Source organism: Dromaius novaehollandiae, chromosome 12 (genome assembly GCF_036370855.1).
Source record: "Dromaius novaehollandiae isolate bDroNov1 chromosome 12, bDroNov1.hap1, whole genome shotgun sequence".
NCBI classification, from domain to species: domain Eukaryota; kingdom Metazoa; phylum Chordata; class Aves; order Casuariiformes; family Dromaiidae; genus Dromaius; species Dromaius novaehollandiae.
In genome coordinates, this window is record NC_088109.1 from 3045722 (window position 1) to 3064597 (window position 18876).

An 18876-nucleotide genomic window follows, 5' to 3' on the forward strand; every position below is an offset into this window, starting at 1 on the left:
CCGCCCGCAGCCACGCCGTGGAGAGCGCCCAACAAGATCGACCTCTACGACGTGCGCCGCAGGCCGTGGTAAGGCCCCCATCTTCCCCTCCGCTCCCCCCGCCCGCATCCTTTGCAGCCCCTCCGAAATTCCCAGCCTGGGAGCAGCCAGCTCTGTCCAATTTTCATTTCACACATCGTTGGTGTTGGAAAATGGATACAATAACACAGGCAGGGGCATCCGAGCCGCAGCTTTCGCCTGCCGCTCCCCTCCCCTCTTCCCAGCGCTGGGAAGACGGAGGGAGATAGGCAGATAAACCCTTAGATACAGCTAAACCAGGTAGCGATCTCCCCCTCCCCCCCCCCCCCCCCCCCCCCCGGCTGCAATTGTGAATGCCGCGCTTATTCACTGCCAGCATTCCCGTAGCAACCCATTTAAACGGGAAAAACAAACAGCTCTCAAAAACCGGAGCCAGAAGGACAGGGAGATAAATACAAAGACAATGACAGACTGTGTTTAAGTGATAGCTGCAAGCAGCAATTTAGCTGCACACCGAGTTAAGCATGATTGAATCGCTTGCCATTAGCCCAGGTAGATGTGCTCGCTTGGCGGTGCTAATTACCGCGCTGCCTGCTCGCGCGGGGCTGGGGGCGCGGGGGGGCCGCGGCTGTGCTTCGCTCCCCGGACAGCGCCCACCCGTCACCCGGGCTCCAGCCTGGGCACTTCCCAGCCAGAGCATCTCCGTGGCCCCATCCTGGGGGATGCCGCCAGGCCCTGCCGCCCCCCGACCTGTGTGCCCGAGAGGCAGCGCGCCTGGCACCAGGCAGCCCCTCTCCTTGGCAGAAAATTGATGGTCCCGCCATTACGGTTAATTGTCTTTGATTGCTCCGCATTAATTATTAACTGCTCTCGATTGTAGCGTCTGCACGGGTTATTGGAGGAGAGGAGACCGGCAGGCCAGTCCTAAGGGGGCCACTAACGTGCATGTGGCAGCTGAGCCCTGCTAGCCCAGGTCCCCTCCTGCTAGCCCAGCTCCCCCTCCTGCTAGCCCGGGTCCCCTCCTGCTAGCCCGGGTCCCCCGGTGCAGTTGCAGCCTTGCAGGAGCCCTGGTGCCAGGGCAGCACGGTGGGGACAGGCGGCCACGGGGCCTGCAGGAGATCCCTGTCGCGCTCACTGCTGCCGGCTTGGCGTGAGGTTGCATCGCTCACCACCCCGGCCAGATTGGCTTTTGGGCCCCAGCCCTGGCCCCGGGTGCAGGTCACCAGGGAGGCGGGCGCCCGCGGGGCCTGCGTGGGTGCAGAGGGACCGGGGACAGGGGTGCCCTGCTCCAGCCCAGGAGAGGACCCCTCCTTGCCTCCCGGCGGGCCCCGGGTGCCTGTGGCCTCCGTGCAGGCAACAGAGCCGGTCTCTAGGTCCCGGATGGCACCACGTGGGTCGAAATCCTGCCGCCAGCCACTTCCCTGGGGAAGGGCAGAGCGTGCGGCCCCGGCAGAGCCGCCGGACTGCCCGCGCTAGCCGGCGCCACTCGCTTTTTTCCCCCTCCCTTGATAAATGGCCCTATTAAATAAAGCCTTTCCATGTGGAGCCCTGAGTATTAATCTGAGCGGGGCACCCGGAGATAAATGCGCTGCCACAACCCATTAAGAGCAGCATCTTAGTTCAGCTCCTCTCCGCCCGGCGCGGGGAGCGGGCCGGGCCGGTGAGCGCCGGGGTGCTGCCTCGCCGTCGGCCCCCGCGCCGCGCGCAGCCGGCCTGCCCGGCCCTCCGGCACGCGGGGCCGCTCCGGGGTGACCCGCCGGGTGCGAGGTGGGGACGGCGGCGGGAGGGAGCCAGGCCTGCCCCGGCGCTGGGGCAGCGCTCCGCATCGCGCCCGAGGAAAGTCTAATCGCTGCTAATTAGGGAACATCATAACTGGGATTAGCAATCAAAGGCTGTCCCTTCCCAAGTAATTCCCGGTAATGTTGAGTAATTGATAGTAATGAAGCACTAATTAATTCACGTCAGGCCCCATCCCGACCGAAGCTCCTCGGACTTCAGCCGCGGCAGGATCAGGCCCCACTGGGCATCGCGCGATGGTGGTGCGGGCACCCCTGCGAAACGAGCTCCCTCCTCCACGCGGGGGGAAAATCCTGCCAGCCCGCGGGCTCCCTGTTCTCTCTTGGAAGGGAGAGGAAGGTTTCCCTAATTGCTTTCAGCCTTTGCATATTCTTAGTAGTTTTTTTCTTCCTGGTAGCTAAAAATAACCTAATCAGGCCCGGCCTTCAAAGCCCCCAGGGGGGTAAATAGCATCTTAATGTGCGCGCGTGTGTCAGCGTAATCACTGCACAGCGACGGGCCCACGATGATGGACGCGGTTAGCATTGAGTATGCGTTAGGCTGAGATGGTGCCAAACATCAGGTTGCGCTCGCTCGGTGGGTCTTTCTGCCCCTCGGGTCTCCCGTGCCACTGGCGGCTCCTCTTCCACCGAGCCGTGGCCAGGAGCTGACCCAGGGCGCCGCTGACCACCCAGCTCTGCTCCCCGCAGGTACATCCAAGGGGCCTCCTCGCCCAAGGACATGGTCATCATCGTGGACGTGTGAGTACAGCCAGCCGCCGCCACCCCCCCCCGTCCCCGCAGTGGCCCCTGGCCCCTTCCTCTCCCCAGAGCCGGCAAGCCTCACCCCCCCGTTCCCCTCCCAGGAGCGGCAGTGTAAGCGGCCTCACCCTCAAACTGATGAAGACCTCGGTCTACGAGATGCTGGACACCCTTTCGGACGACGACTACGTCAACGTGGCTTCGGTGAGTGCCGGCGCGCGGGGCTGCTGCAGCCCCCCGTGGCCCACGGGGTCTCGTCCCGCACGGGCATGAGAAGACTCACGGTCGGGGCAGTTTTGCGGGGTGGTGCGCGAGAGCCGGGGCGGTGGCACGGCCGCTCCTGGGGCTGCAGGAGAAGTGGCACTGGCTGCCGCCGTGCAGGTCCAGCCGAGCCCCCGGCACGCTGCTCCGGGCGCGTCGGGCCGGCGCTGCACGGCAGATAAGACCATCGGCAAAGTCCTTCCTGGCCTTTGATCGGCGGTGCCGAGCGCTCTCCGGCAGTTATCCCCAGTGGATCTGGCGAGCGCCGTTTCCTTTGATGCCTTTTTTGCAAGAAATGCTCAAAAACGCAGCTGGCCGTTTGCGAGCGGCTCAAGGCCGACTCAAGGAGAAACGAAGCCCAGCGGCCGGCACGGCGCGGGGAGGCAGAGCCAGCGTGCCCGGGTGCTGGGCTGCAGCGAGCTGGTGGCGGCAGAGCAGCCCCGTCTAGCGCCCAGCTCCGGTTTGGGGCACGGGAACGGCGTGCCTTGGCCGGTGTCCCCAGGCCCCCGAGCCCCCAGGGGAGTCCCAGGAGGTGTGGGCATGTGCACCCCGCCGTGCCCTCGCCCGGGCGGCTCCTGCCTCTGATCGATGGCTGCCAGCAGAACACCTGGGGGAATAAATCGAGGGCTTGTTTTTGCCTCAGCCTGAATTTTGCAGCTAAATACTCCACATGCAGCACCCCAGCAAATGAAAGCACTGTGGGCTGAGCCAGCCTGATAAACAAGGCAGGAGGCCAGGTACTTAGGGCATGTTCAAGGAGGCTGATTACAGGATTTGATCCATCAGCCCTTAATTCCCTGCTCGTTTTCCATCCCATGGACCAGCGCGGAGGCAGAAGGACATGTCTTTTGTGGAGGGTCAGGGGCGGGAGGACGCTGCTGGATGCGTCCCCATTAAAACCAGCTAGAAATGTCGGAGCCGGTGGCCTGGATCCACAGCTGGTCTCCGAAACGGAGCGACCTGCTCTCCCGAAGAGCTGAGCTGCTGCGGGGATGCCTGGGACCCGCAGCCTTGGCACCTCAGCTGGGGTGGCATCACCAGGGAGCCCTGCATGGTGGCGGCACGGCCCCCGCCTCAGGCCCCTCTCCTGCCTCCTAGTTCAACGAGAAGGCGAAGCCGGTGTCGTGCTTCAAGCACCTGGTGCAAGCCAACATCCGTAACAAGAAGGTCTTCAAGGAGGACGTGCAGGGGATGGTGGCCAAGGGCACGACCGATTACAAGGCCGGCTTTGAGTACGCCTTCGACCAGCTGCAGAACGTGAGCTGGAGCCTGGGGTGGGGACGGGGGGAGGCCAGACCCGCGGGGCAGTCGGAGGGGCACCCGTGGGTGCTGGGGCACGGGTGCTCCAGCCTGGGGCCCTGCACACAGCAGGCTCGGGTTCATCCCTGTGAAACCAGCCGCGGCATTTGCTGGGCAGCGGCTCGGGGGGTGGCTCCGGGGCACAGACCACGGGGCAGAAATCTCTGCGGGGGACGTCCCCCTCCCATGCTGCGCGCTGCAGCTGGGGCCGTGCTGGAGCCGCTGCCTCCTCTGCGTTGTTAGAAGTTAGATGGTCAGAGAGGGCTGGATCCAGCGGGCCACCAGGCAAAACAAAGATGAATGACCCTATTAGCCGCAGAGCAGTAATAGCCACAACATAATTTCCAAGCAGACAGCGCCCCTCCCTCTCCCCGTTCCCCTGGGCCACCTTCACCCCGGAGAAACAGGCCGGGAGAGCAGCTCTGCGGCAGGCAGCCCTCCGCGGCCGTGCAGGCACCCTCGCGCTGGGGCCCGGCAGCCATGCGCAGAGGTGGACGGAGGCGGCAGGCGCCGCGGCGGGGCAGGGGGCCGAAGCGGGGCGTTGAGCCGGGCCTCAGCCGCCCTCTCCCTGCCCTGCAGTCCAACATCACGCGTGCCAACTGCAACAAGATGATCATGATGTTCACGGACGGCGGGGAGGACCGGGTGCAGGACGTCTTCGAGAAGTACAACTGGCCCAATAAGACCGTGAGTGCCCCGGCACTGCCTCCCCGCCGGCAGCCCCCGGAGCAGGGCTGCGCCGTGGGGCCAGCCCACGGGAGGGAGATGCTGCAGTCCTGGGGGGCTGCGCTGGGAAACAGAGACGTACAAGATATTTGGGGTCTCCTCCGGGGCCAGGGCAGCAGCTGGGAAGGTGCAATTTAAACGGGGGTTGTAGCCAGTGGTACAGCCCCGCAGCGGGAGCTGCCAGGCTGGTTACTCGCAGGCGTAGCCAGCATGCAGCCCCGGGAGCGGGAGCGGGACCAGCCACCCGCTGTCCTTGCCGGGAAAGGGAGCCGGCTGTCTGCAGCTTTATTGCCAGCTCCCGCCTCATTTGCCGTGAGCTATTTCGCCATCCTCTCTGCCCGCCTGCCTGCTCCTGCACCGAGCCGCTGCCCCCGTAATGGGGCGGCCAACGCGCCGCTGCCGTTTATAGCCGGCTCCGACCTTGACGTGCCGGGGAGGACGCGGGGGGGATCCTGGCCCAGGCAGGAGCTCCGGGGGGGTGCGGGGGGGCCGGAGGGGCGCCTCTTCCCCCGGCACAGCAGGCCCTCAGCGGCACCCCATCTCCCCGCAGGTGCGCGTGTTCACCTTCTCCGTGGGGCAGCACAACTACGACGTGACCCCTCTGCAGTGGATGGCCTGTGCCAACAAAGGTGAGGAGGTGGGCTGGCACCCCGGCCGGGCGAGAGGACCCCTCGGGGGCCCGGGCCTGGCCTCAGGCAGTGCAGGGGGGCTGGTGCCGGGCAGCAGGTGCCAGCATCGCGCAGGCAACCAGTCCTCTGCTCGGTGCCACCACTCGCAGGGCAGTAGCTGGGCATCTGGATGGCCAGACAGCAGGATGGACAGCTCGATACAGGAGCTGGATGGCCGAGTGGTGCACCCATGGCCGCCCTCGGCCCCCTGCACACACTCCCGCACGCAGCCCTTTGCTTTCCCCCCGCTGTCTCCGTAGCTCCGTTTCTCTTTCTTTTCCAAGGTTACTACTTTGAAATCCCCTCCATCGGCGCCATCCGCATCAACACGCAGGTAAGGCGGGCTGCTGCGCCAGCCCAGGGCAGCGCTCGGCCGTACCCAGCCCTCTGCAAAGCCACGAACCGCCCCGGGGCCCCGTGCCCCGGCAGTGGCCAGGCTGTCGGCAGCCATCAGGGTGCGAGCCAGGGCCCCACTGAGCTTGGCCACCGGGGCCGGAGCTTCCCGCCGCGCCGAGGAGCAGCCGCGAGCCCCCTCAGCCAGGCCTCGCGCTGTTGAAATAAGTAATTCGTCTGCTGCCGCTCCCCACGGACCGCTCGTCTGTTCAGTGACTAATTAGGAAACATGAGGCTTTAATGAGCAGAGCGCGGGGCCGGCGGCTCCGCCGGGTGAGCAGTGCAGCCGTGCAGGCCAGACAGCGAGCGCGCGGGGCAGGGCCGTCCCGCTGGAGCCAGGCGGTTTCCGCTCGCCGCGTCCCCTCTTTCTGCCCGACACCTTGGATACGGGAGCGTTTTCCGCCCCCTTTTCCTGTGGGCAAAGCAGGGGGCGGCCAGCTGTAGCGCTAGGCCATGGCGTAGCAGCGTTGGAGGCCTCGCTGCCCCAGGGACCCCTGTGCGCAGCCCGCTGCCGGCGCGGGTCCCTCCGGGCCTGGCACGTCCTCCTCCCGCCGTGTGGTGCCTTCCCAACAGGGAACAGCTTGCGAGCAGCTCCTGTTTTCATCCTGACAGACCCATTTTGGTTTCCTGTTGGAGTAATTACCCGTCGGTTTTGATAGCTGTCAAGCCAGCCGCCCCCTCCCTTAATTCAGCTGGCAACTGGGGACCAGCTCCAAGCAACTTAGTATTAATAATCATCGTCGTCACTTATTTATTAACCGGCGGCACTGCTGGATCCCTTCTGCCTCCGCTGCGCGTGTCTGAGTCACGGGGCCTGGCACCGCCACCGCTCTTCCCCCCACCACGGAGCCGGGCGCCCGCGGCGGCCTCCTTTCTGCCTCGGCCGCTCCGGAAGGAGCCGCTCCTGAGCTGGCATGGCAGCCCTGCGTCCCGGGCGTGGGGGCGGCGCGGCCGTGCCCTCACGCCTTTGCCCGGCCCCGTGTCTCCGCAGGAGTACCTGGACGTGCTGGGCAGACCCATGGTCCTGGCCGGGAACCGGGCCAAGCAGGTCCAGTGGACCAACGTCTATCAGGACGCCCTGGTGAGGACGCGCGGGCCCGACGCGGCCTCCTCACTAGGCCCCCGCTGCTGCGGCCTGGGGATGGGCTGAGTGCCGACGTTTCCTTGGGGGTGGTGGGACCCTCCTCCCCGTGCCAGCATCTGGGTGGCGGCACCTGCCGCGGGCTGCCGCAGCTGCCGCCGGCCTTGTCGTGCGCCCCGCGGTGCCGGGCCTCAGCTGAGCGCTGCCCCTCTGTGTCCGCACAGGGCCTGGGCCTCGTGGTGACGGGCACGCTGCCGGTGTTCAACCTCACAGAGGACAGCAGCGACAGGAAGGTAGGAGACGGTGGCCTGCCACCGCCCACAGCACCTGGCCTGGCCTCACCCGCCCCGAGCGGCAGAGAGGGGCTCTGGGCGATGCGGCGCGGCCGTGCCCCAGGGCTCAGCGCCATCCCCAGCACCCGAAACAGCCTGGGCTATTGCAGCTGCCTGTCCGGGGTGTCGGGCAGCCGCAGGTCCTCGCGCAGCTGCAGCGTAGCTGCTGGCCAAGCCCGGGGCCCACGTGGCCTGGGAGACCCACGCGTGCCCCTCCACCATGTCCCTGGGTATCGGACGTGGCCCACGCGTGCCCTGGGCGAGCCCCTAACACTGCCGCTTTCCTTCGCCTCTCCAGAACCAGCTCATCCTGGGTGTGATGGGGATCGACGTGGCTCTCAACGACATCAAGAAGCTGACACCACGATACAATGTGCGTGGCGGGCTGGGGGGGCCTTTCCCGCCTTGGTCCCTGCTGCCGCGGCCCCTGAGCGGCAAGAGCCCCCGGCTGCAGTGCATGGGGCCCGAGCCATGCGTGGGGGCACACGCGCTGCTGGGCACGCGCCGGGGAGCCCCACGAGTGCACGGCAGCCCCCAAGACACAGCTCCGCTCCCCCGGCCCAGCTGGGGGGCTGCAAAAGATGGGACGGGGGCCGTGGGCTGCGCCCACTGCAGCAGAGGCAGGCAGGGACACCCCGAGCTGCTCCCTGGGGGCCCCTACCCAGCCCAGCACTGGCAGAGCTGCTTTTAGCCATATTTAACCTATATTCAGGTTTCTTTGCCCCTTGAGCTTTGCGTAGCAGGGCTCCATGGAGGGCGATTTGGGATGACCTCTTTGGAGACGGATGGAAAAGCCTGAGCCCCGAGAGGGGCCCCGGGGCGATCTTTCCCTGCGGAGAAGGGGGCCAAGCCGGCGGTGCTGTCATGTGCCTGCCCCACGCCAGGCCTGCCCGTGGCACGGCACATCTGCGCCGCAGGCGCTGAGCTCCCCTTTCCTCCCGCAGTTAGGGGCAAATGGGTACGTCTTCGCCATCGACCTGAACGGATACGTCCTGCTGCACCCCAACCTGCAACCCCAGGTGAGAAAGGGGCTGGTGGCCATGCCACGTCCTCCTCCGGCGCAGCGGCTTCACTCCCGCTTAACTGTTTCTCGCTGCTCACCCCAAAGCCATCACCAGCTGGCAGCGCTGGTCACGGGGCGGCATGTACCAGGCGCTAATTGCCCCATCCCTGGGCCCTGGCAGGTAGATCCCTGCTCCCTTCCTGATGGGTGCACGCGGGGATCGGCCAGGCCCGCTACGAAATCCGCCTTCCCGGGGAGGTTAGGCAAAATGGGGCGGTGCGTGCTCGCTTGCCTGGGGGAGCGGGTGCGCGGGAGGGGGAGCCGGCGCTTGCCGAGGAGCTAATCGCAGGAATTCATCATCGGGAGGCGAGCCGGCAACGAGGCAGTGAGGAACGGCAGCAATCAGGGCAAATATGTTTCATTGGCAGAAACGTCCCACTTAGCTCGTCACCGTTATTAATAGGCTGCCCATCAGCAGCGGAGACAGACAGAGGCGATGGGGGAGTTTATTTGCTTATTCCTGCCCGGTTTCCCAGCTTATTCCCGCTGTTTAGGCAGGCTTCCCAAGCAGGGCGGTTCGGGGTGTGCGGGGGCCGGGGCTGGATGTGAGGCTCCCCACAATGAGTTTGTCTGGGCTCAGCAGCAAAGGCGGGAGGCCTCAGTCCTGCCCTGTCTCTGCCCTTCTCCCTGCAGATCATCAACTTCCGCGAGCCGGTGACACTGGACTTTCTCGACGCCGAGCTGGAGGACGAGAACAAGGAGGAGGTGGGCAGGGGCCCTGGCAGCGGTTTCTGGGGCTTGAACGAGGTGGCCCCCGCCGGCCCCTGCCCATGCTGAGCCCCCCCGGGGCCGAGCAGAGCGCTGGCCTCAGCCACACGCAGGACGCGAGCCTCAGGCCCTGCGCAGCCAAACGCCAGCGTCCCTCCCTTTGTGGCCCCAGAGCATCCCTGTGGCCACTCACCCCTCACCCCGTGGGCTCACCCCACTGATGCTGGCGCCGGCAGGCAGCCACGGGAAACGGTGCTGGGCTCTGCGACCAGCTGCGCTGGGGTGTGCGGAGCCGTCCATCAGCCCTCAGTCGCCTCCTTTGTGTCCCCTAGATCCGGAGAAGCATGATTGATGGGAACGACGGGCAGAGATTCATCAAGACCCTCATCAAGTCCCTCGATGAGGTAGAATTACCAGGTCCCCCGTGGAGTGGGAGGAAAGGAGGGGGGGGGTGGTCCACCCACCTCGTGTCCGAAGACCTTGGGGTGCTGAGAGCGTGACTGGCACACCGGGTCCCCAGTGCCAGGCAGCGAGGAGAGCGGGGCCCTGTCTGCACCCAGCCATGCTCAGGACTGGGGCACCGCACCCGAGCCAGGCGTCCCCCTGCCACCAGGGTCGGGGTCCTAGCCCGTCACCCCGGCACAGGGCCCTGGGCTGCTCCTCGGGTCCCGTGAAGCCCTGCCTCACACGCTCTTTCTGACCTGCAGCAATACATCGACGAGGTGTTCAGGACCTACACGTGGGCTCCTATCAAAAGCACCAACTACAGGTGAGCGGCGCTGCCCACGCTCTGCCCGCGCGTGTGTTCACACGAGCATCAGCAGGGATGTGCACCGAGCAGAGGCACGCGGGGAGAGCAGGGCTCCCGAACCAGCCCAGGCGCCTGGTCTTGTGGCTCAACCTCCAGAGGTCTCCAAGGCTACCATGAATGTGCCCCACAAGCCAGAGGGTTACAAATGTGGCATCTAGATTTTTGCACAGCTAGTGATTTTCTAGAGGGCTTGGGCCCTCCCAAAGCTGCTGCCCTCAGCTAGTTGGCACTAAAAGAGCAGGCCATGTTCCCCAGGACTCTGGGCAGATGCCAAGGTTGCTGCAGGTGAATGCAAGGTAGAGCCTGGGCAGGACTGCAGCAGGGCTGGCGTGCAAGCACTGCCCGGGGACACCATTGCCAGCTGCACACAAGCCTGGTGGGAAAGGGGAACCTGAGCCCTTGGCTTTGCCATTTCTGCCTGTCACATGGCGAAAGGGCTGAGCGTCCCGTGGGAGCAGCATGAGGTTGGGCATGGAGCGGCTGAGCTGCAATGCAACAAGCTGCGTCCCTGCAGCAAGGGGGCAATATGAACCTTGTCCGAGCAAGAAACGGCTCTGGCTGCTTTGGAGGACAAGGAGAACAAAGCTCCCTTCCACATTTATCACCCAGTTCCCACCAGCAGATGTGTAACCCCCGCATCAGCATGTCCATGCTATCCAACAGGTGCTGCCTTCATTCTTCAAGGCGCCATGTGTTCCTCCCAGTGTCCCCACCATCCGATAGCCTCCTTGCAGCTCAGAGAGAGGTGGCAAAGGTCAGCGCTACCTCCGAGAGCTGCCAGGCCCTTCCTGCCCTCTCCACGTGTCCCCTGCCCAGCTCAGGTCCTCTCCTGCCTGCATGGCAGCCAGCACAGTGACTCCTGTCTGGAGCTGAGCCCCACAGCAACATTGTCGAGTGAGGATGATGGCACAGGGGTGACGCAGTGACAGGCCCTGACGCTGTGGGAGAGGGCTGAAATAACGTCCCCAGCTGGTCTGCAAGAGCACCGGGCGCCTCGTCGCTGTGGTGGGGGGCTGCGGACTGGTCTCTAGTATGCTGGGCAAGATGCACTGGGTGCTGCCTTGAGGCCCTGCCTGCTCACAGCTATTCCCTAGGGATTTCCCAGGGCTCCTCTGATGGTGCTCCAGGGATCCTTGGGGAGAAGGGAGGAATGAGGGCCTTTGAGCCTCTCTTGCCTTGGAGGGGGCTTGCAGCCAGCCCACAGGTCCCGAAGTCACCTGGAAGGCATCAAGCCAGCCCAGCATGGACGAGGAGCGCAGCAACTGTCCAGGGCGGGCGCTCAGCGTGCAGAGTTGTCAGCACGTCTAAACTGAAGACCAGGACAAATAACCTCTGCCATGCTTGCCAAGGTGCCACCACCTCTGCCATGCTTGCCAGGGTGCCACCACCTCTGCCGTGCTTGCCAGGGAGTCACCACCTCTGCCGTGCTTGCCGGAGAGCGCGTGGACCCCGCGAGCCAGTGCTCACTTATCTCAGGGGAAGCACGCAGGCACGAAGGCCACCACTGAACACCAGCAGCTCGCAGGGGTCTGGCCTTGCTCTCAGCAGTCAGAAACATGTATTTAGCGTGAAAGTGAGCCCCACTGTCGCCGAGGTGGTGTGCTGCCAGCCCCGAAGGGCCGAGGGCGCTGGCTCCCGGCAAGCTCTGACGCAGCCTGTCTCCCTCCTCCCTCCGCAGCCTGGGGCTGGTTCTGCCGCCCTACAGCACCTACTACATCCAGGCCAACCTCAGCGACCAGATCCTCCAAGTGAAGTGTAAGTAGCCCCTTCCTTGTCCTCTTGCCCTTTCTCACATCCTTCCACCCTGAACCCCCCCAGCTGGCACTGAGAAATGACTGTCGGGGAGAAAAAGTAAAGCAAAAACTTGTGCTGTGAGAAGGAGACAGGAGTAACTGTTGTCAGAGGACAAAAGAGGACCTGGTTAGAGGTGAACACACACAGCGTAAAGGAAGTGGTGACCTGTGTTGCTGGGGTGCCCCCCCAGGGTGCCAGGGTTTAATCGGTTCCCTTGGCATCCAAAAGCCCCAAGCCCCAGGCTAGACCCAGGTGTTTCCAGACGAGCCGAGCTGAGCGAGCAAGGCTGGAGGAGCCCGGCTGGAGCGCTGCGTAGCTGCTTTCTGGGGACTAGCCGATAATGCTGTAGCAGCCAGTTAATTTGAAAGCCTGTGAAAGTTTGCATGGGTCTTTTTATTTCCTTTTTTATTATTATTATGAATCTTTTTTTTGTTGTTGTTTTGAGCCACTATTATTTTTATGATTTGAGTTTTGGTTGGTTTCTGGTTTTTATTTCAGTTCTGATTAATCTGTGTACTTGTGTGTTAGCCTGGCCCCCTCCTTCTCTCTCTCTGTCCCTCCGTCTCCCTTCCCGAAGCCTTTTCTCCCGCCACAGGACACGCCGCTCCCGAGGGCCCTGTCCCGCAGGGGGTGAGCCGGACCCTTTCTCCTCTCCCCCCGGCGCCCCGGCTCGCTCTCCTTGGTGGCCCGTGCCTGGGGCAGCTCCTCCTTCCCCGGGCTCCCGGTGGCTGGTCCCCGGGCTCCCGCCGGCCGTCCCCGACGCCCGCCCAGCCCCGGCGGCGGCGGCAGCCCCGGGGCGCCTGCAGGGAGCCCCAGCCCCAAGGCCGACGCTCCCCTCGGCCGGGCGCCCGCAGCCGGCGCGGAGCCGCTGTGCCCCTCCTGCCCTCCCGCTCGCCGCCTGCCCTCTCTCCCCCTCCGTCTCTTTTAACCTCGACTTTTTGCATGCCCTGCTAACTCAGTGAGAACATTGCTATATCAAGACTGTTGCAAGTGTTTGCTACTGACTCTCATTTTCCTTTTGAGTATTGAATATATATATATATTTCTCTAGTTATATCTTTACATTTTTTTTACTACTTCACTGTGGCCTTTTATTTCTTTACTGTTTTTTTCCTTTTCTTTCTTCTTTTTCATGTCGTTTTTTGCAAGAGGTTTCCTTTTGGTATGATTATGATACACAATATTTTTATTCAAACAGCGATTGAATAAAATATTGTTTGTACCCCCTTCCCCCTTTCCACCCAACCCCCTTTTTTTTTGTTTGTTGTTTTTTTGTTTGTTGTTTTTCTTGCTTTCTCTCTATGGTGGATTCACACAGTACCAAACATCAAAATGAAGGGCAAGTATTTTCAGTCTTAGACCACTAACCTTCACCACCCCGTCCCCCGCCCCGTGTCCAGTCCCTCCACCCAGCCCTGCCTCCACGACTCTCCCCACCTCTCCCCAGCCTGCTTGCCCATTTCCCTGCCCGTTTGCCACGCCGAACCTGCAAACCGCCACCAAACTCTCCCTCCCTCCTCCTCCTCCTCCTCCTCCTCCACTCCTCCAGTTCACCCTTTATTTGAAAGCAACATGTCTTGTTATGTTCATGAGAGCTTTATCACGATTACTCCCCCACTCCCTTCCTGCACATTGCTCAGAAATCCAATTTGATATCGTTAAAGAGTCAATCTCATACGAAACTGTTCTGTTTTGGATCGACGAGGTTTTTCGTAGCTAGTTTGATTATCCTGCTCTGCCTTCGCCAAACCCTTTTCTTGCTCTTCTCTCCCCTCTCGCTCCTGCCCTGCGACTCTCGCCCGCCCTCCCATCCTCGCTCCTGTGCTTCCTTCCTCCTAAGACAACTCAACCTGAAAGGGATAGGGCTGTGCAGGGACGGGGCGCAGGGGGGGCGCGGGGGGCTCCTGGGGTGCCAGGCCGTGGGTCCAGCCGGCCTCACCGTCCGTCCGTCCGTCCGTCCGTCCCGCTGCGGCGCGCGGGAGCTGCCGCCCTGGCAGGGCTTTCCGGCCCCGCAAAGCAAGCGCAAAAAGCCCTGGATTAACACCCCCCCCCCCCCCCCCCCCGGCGATGCTTGTTTGGCTGTGGCGGCTGGAAGGAGGTCCCCAACCGAAATGCCGGCACCGCCGGGGGTGAGGCCCCCCGTGCGCGCGGACAGGGGCCGCGGCTCCCCCAGCCCCAGGGAGGGCTCTGCCCCGACCCGCAGGGCCCAGGGCTCTCGGCCGGGCACCGGCAGCCCGGCGGGGCGATGGCCGGCCCCGCGTCCCCGCGAGCGAGGCGCTGCCGCTAGGGACGGCCGAGGTCTAACCCCAACCCCATGGAGGCAGGTGTGGGGAGCTGAGGCCTGCGCTCAGCCCTCTGGCCGGCAGGCACTGGTAACCCCCGGGCCCTTCAGTGGGGCGTCACCGGGGCAGGATTTGGCCCCGCGGCCCTGCGATATGCAGCCAGCGTCCGGAGCAGGAGGCGTCGCGGTGAACCGAGAGCCCCTCCGCAGCCCCCCGGCCAGCCCGCAGCACCGCGTGGGGCCAGACCGCGTGGGGCTGCCCCCCGGCACACCGGGGATGGCACGGCACGCACGGGAGGGGGCAGAGGCGGCCCGGCTGGCCGGCGGGAGCCACCGCACGCGCTAAGGAGGGTCAAGTGGCGACTTTTCACCCTCAGCCCTGTTCTATCAGCCTTGAGTTGCCTCTTCCCAGTGCCCCTGTAATGGCGATGCTGATGGACTAAGTACGAGTGTTTTGTACTCCTCTCCTCCTCCTCCTCTCATCGGCTTGTACCCAGCCCCTGCCTACAGTCCCTCGGAGAACAACGGTCCAACCTCCGGCTGCGCCGCCCCGCCGAGGGCCGTGCAACGCACTGGGGGCCGGCGGGAGGGCAAGGGCTGGGGGCCGCCCGGGCGCCGCGGGCCACAGCCAGCGCCGGCGGGCTCTCGGCAGCGCCGCGGCTGCCGCCCTGGGCCCCAGCAACGGCTCAGCTGCCCCGGCGAGGCGCCTGCCAGCGCCGGCCATGCCCGGCTGCCGCCGGGGCTGCCCCGCGGCCCGGCGCTCCCACTCCCAGCCTGTCCCGCCGGCCCCGAGCACGGGAGCGAGGGAGGGCGGGAGGGAGGGCGAGGGTGGCGCAGCGGGAGCCCGCAGTACGTTGCACGTCACTCTGATGCACGGGCGAGCCTCTGGTTGGACTGTCTTCATAAAGGTCCCCGGTTTGGCCATGTTGATGCCTGACAAACGTTTTTTTTTTATTACAACAAATCGTTGTAGTGACTCTCCTTCGCCTACGAGCATAGCATGTGGTGCCTTTTCGTTGTTGATTCTCCTAATGAGAGAGAGACGCCCACACGACCTACCGAGCACGCATATATATAAATGCGCACGCATATATGTATGTGTGTGTGTGTGTATGCGTGTATACGTGTGTGCGTAGCTACACAGCCCGCATCCATGCATACACAACCGAGACGCTGCATTGAGACCGCAAACGAGCAAATTTGACCAAATTGACAAATCCTCCCGATGCTGGCAACATATTGGCTATAACTCTCCTCCCCGTGCGGTGCGAGTTAGCAGCAGATTGCCTCTCCTTTCTCTCTTGTTACCACCACCAGTAAATTGTCAGACTGCCTTTTTCCGCTTCCTCTCTCTCTCTGTCTCCGTCTCTCTCGTGTTCGCACCCCGAGCGCCCTCGCCTCGTTTGAAACCCCTGCCGGATAACGTTGCCTTTCTGTTGCAGATTTTGAATACCTGCTGCCAAACAGCTTTGAGTCGGAGGGACATGTGTTCATTGCTCCCAGGTAGCTTTGCGTGTGAGCTTGCTGAGGTGTGCATCCACCCGCCGTCCCCGCCACTCCGGCCCCGGGGCTCGCTCGCCTCCCGGCCCCATCTCCACCCCGCTGCCTCATCGCCCGCGCCCCGGCGCCCACGCCACCCACCTCATCGTGCCTGTCTCCCCCTGTCGCTGTGTGTGTCGTGCGCCCGCGTGCCGCTCGGCGACGGGCGCTGCTGCCCGGGTGCCAGGGCCGGCCCGCGCCGGGGGCGGCAGCACTCGTCCGTTTGTGCCCGGTTGCATACAGCACGGTATATATGTACACTGTATAGCCCCGCCTATACATGTGCATATATAGGTATAGTTTCTGAAAATCCCCGCGGAGCAGCAGACCACACCAGCAGCCATATCAGGATTGCGGTGGCATCATACAGTCACGCCGGCGAAGGCAGGCGGGGGCGCGCTGGGGGGGTGACACGCAGGGCCGCCAGCGCCTGCCGGGCCGAGCCTCGGGGGCCAGCGAGGGGCTCCGCGACCCGGCGCGCCCAGCCCCTCACCTCCCCGGCCCCTCGCTGCGCGGGTGCCCCTTTGGGGAGGAGCAATGCCAAGGGACGGCGGCGGGCGGTGGGCTGGTGACGTGGCACAGGGAGCCCCGCGGGCTCTGCCAGGCCCAAACTGGGTGGAGGAGGACGTGAAGAAGACACGACCAAGCGTGATCAGCCTTAATTAACATTACCAGCCAGTCGCAGGTATACGTATACGTGGTTATAGCAGCTAAATGACCTGTTAGTAGATAATTCACCATTGTGACTTCTGGAGCGCCCGGGAGGTTTGTCCCACAGTGTCATAACTGACTTTTCATCGTGGCACCTCCCTGGTCTACAGGTGATGCCTAAGGGCAGCGTGAGCGAGAGCTGAGAAGCGTGGAAGCTAGAGCAATATTAACTAGAAACATAAAAATCATATGATTAAAAAAGTGACCCATGAATGTGATAAAATAGATACAAAGGTGATGCTGAACAGCAAGGTCGGAGGAGCATGTCTGGCCCCTCGCTCCCCGCTCGGGGTGCTGCTCGACGCTCTGGGTGGACTCCTGGGGTTTTCACCAGGGAGGTGTCGGGCTGCCATGCCGCGTCACATGCGCTCCTGGCTTCTGCCATCAAAACAGCAGCGCTTGGAGCAAAAAGGGGACTCTGAGGATGCCCTCTGAGCATTTGCATTTGACGCTTGCCGCTGGGCCCAGTCCAGCCAGCGTCAGCTCCGTGAAAAGTTGGGGAGGGAGGCGAGCGCTGGGGCCTGTGCCAGGGTGCCCGGGCGCCCGCTCCGACTGTATGATCCGCCATCGATTCCAGTATGTCCACTGGCCACTGGTAATTTTCAGAAACCGTATATCCCATGTTTCCTCTCTGTGGGCGTGTGAGCACATGTATCCATACGCATTTGTGTAGACACAGAGGTGGCCGAAGCCGCGGGCAGGCCGCTGCCCGCTGGGGAGCGGGAGGAGGCGGGAGGGCACGGTGCCTCCAGCGTGCCGGGGGGAGGAGGCCGCCACGGCACCCTGGCTGCCTCGGCTCGCTCGTTCGCAAGCTCCTCTCCGCCGTCTTGTTTCTCTTGCCGTTTTCTCTCCTCTGAACGAGACTTTTCCTGGAGTCGCGCGAGTCCAGGCACTGGAGCTTGGCGGAGGAGGCCAGAGCCGAGGCGTGGTGGGAGAGCCGGGCGAGCGGGCGGCCCTCGACGCAGCGCTGGCGGCCGGCGCGGAGAGGCCGCGGTGGTAGCGGGGGCGCCGGGGAGGCTCGGGGGTGCTCTCCGGAGAGCCCCTGGCCGTGCTCTGCCGTGCAGCCTGGGTCACGCCGGAGGCAGCCCGGGCCATAGGCACCCTCGGGTGCCGGGGGCGCCGGGGCCGAGCGACGCCCTGGGGCGAGTGCCGCAGCCTCGGAGGCGAGGCCAGCAGGAGGGGTGCGGATACGTCCACTGAGTGTCCTTGTGCGTCCGCAGCGCCATGCTGCAGGGACCTGGGGCTCAGCCGCCCCACGGCGCCGTGGGGAGCCCCAGAGCTGAGCAATGCCAGCCGCGGGTGCCGGGCGCCCACGGGGGCGGATGGGGGACCACGGCAGTGCTCCCGCCCCGGGCAGCAGCAAAGGCAGCCCCGAGGGAGGTGAGTACGGCCAGGATGAGGACAGGGCCCCGGGCGAGGAGCATGGTGGCCACTGATACCCCTGGGGCGCCCCGTGCTCTGGGGGCTGCTGCGGGGGCCATGGCTGGGGCCCGAGCCGCCCCCGCTCCAGAGGAGAGGCCCAGCGTGCCGGAGGAGCTGCGACGCCCCGGCGGCCGGGACGGCAGGGCAGCGGGGCGCCCCGCGCCAAGCCAAGGGCACCTGGGGCAGCACCGCGGCCGTGCTCAGCCCGCCACCGGCAGCACCCGAGGTCGGCGAGCGGCTGCGCCTCCATCCCGGCCGCCTCGGCTCCAGCAGCAGGGCGGACGCTCCCTCCACAGTCTCGTGGCGCGCAGCGGCCACGCGGGCACCTTGCAGCGTGGCGTTTGACGGCACGAGCGCGTCAGGCCTGAGTGAGCGAGTCCCGGGCCGGCTTTTCCCGAGGCCGGGCGAGGGCCGTGGCCGAGCGGAGCGGGAGCGGCGGCAGGCGCGGCGCAGGCGTGAGGGCACCGCTCGTGCTGGCGAGCGAACTGACCGTGCCTTTTCCATCCTTGCAAACTACCAATCTTGTCACCCTCCTCCCAGAGAGTATTGCAAAGACCTCGACTTGTCGGATAACAACACCGAGTTCCTGGAAAACTTTATTGCCCTCATGGAAAAGGTGACCCCAGACTCCAAGCAGTGTGAGTAGCCAGGGCCGGCTGGCGGCGGCACAGGGAAGGGGACGGTTTTGGGAGGGGAGCCCCCCCGGCAGGCATGGCCATCGCAGCGGCCTCACACGCTCGGGCCACTCCGTGCCAGCCTGCCGGGGCGGGAGGTGCGGGCAGGGGTGAGGAGCCCGGGCAGGGCAAGGAGGCCTGGCTCTCACCTCCTCCTCCTCTTCCTCCTCCTCTTGCTCCCAAGGCGACAATTTCCTCCTGCACAACCTCATCCTGGACACGGGCATCACGCAGCAGCTGGTGGAGCGGGTCTGGAAGGACCAGGACCTCAACACGTAGGCACTGGGGCCTCAGCCCTGCCCGGGGCGGCGGGGAGAGCCTGGGCAGGTTGGGTGATGGGCTAGAGGGAAGGGGCATGGGGGGCTCAGGGGGCCGGGACAGGCTCCAGGGGAAGGGGATGGAGGGGAGGGCGCTGGCTAGGGCAGCCAAGCCCCGCTGATGCCCCACGCTCACGTCTTCCTCTCCCCGCAGGTACAGCCTCCTGGCCGTCTTCGCAGCCACCGACGGGGGCATCACCCGCGTCTTCCCTAACAAGTAGGTGCCCCCGGGGGGGGTCTG

The 18876-nt window shown here is 64.6% G+C and overlaps 1 protein-coding gene across 1 annotated transcript in view; it reads left to right on the top strand.

The window, feature by feature from the left end:
• CACNA2D2 (calcium voltage-gated channel auxiliary subunit alpha2delta 2) overlaps nt 1-18876 on the top strand; it is a 252613-nt gene that overhangs the window by 227890 nt on the left and 5847 nt on the right. Inside the window, exons 8-26 of the mRNA XM_064518655.1 lie at nt 11-68; nt 2505-2555; nt 2660-2759; nt 3915-4073; nt 4695-4802; nt 5392-5470; nt 5794-5843; nt 6894-6983; nt 7208-7276; nt 7614-7688; nt 8260-8334; nt 9012-9083; nt 9419-9490; nt 9794-9855; nt 11576-11652; nt 15415-15475; nt 18185-18282; nt 18503-18593; nt 18790-18852. Of these exons, the coding sequence (XP_064374725.1) occupies nt 11-68; nt 2505-2555; nt 2660-2759; nt 3915-4073; nt 4695-4802; nt 5392-5470; nt 5794-5843; nt 6894-6983; nt 7208-7276; nt 7614-7688; nt 8260-8334; nt 9012-9083; nt 9419-9490; nt 9794-9855; nt 11576-11652; nt 15415-15475; nt 18185-18282; nt 18503-18593; nt 18790-18852 (1510 nt within the window). The remainder of the gene's footprint in view (nt 1-10; nt 69-2504; nt 2556-2659; nt 2760-3914; nt 4074-4694; nt 4803-5391; nt 5471-5793; nt 5844-6893; nt 6984-7207; nt 7277-7613; nt 7689-8259; nt 8335-9011; nt 9084-9418; nt 9491-9793; nt 9856-11575; nt 11653-15414; nt 15476-18184; nt 18283-18502; nt 18594-18789; nt 18853-18876) is intronic.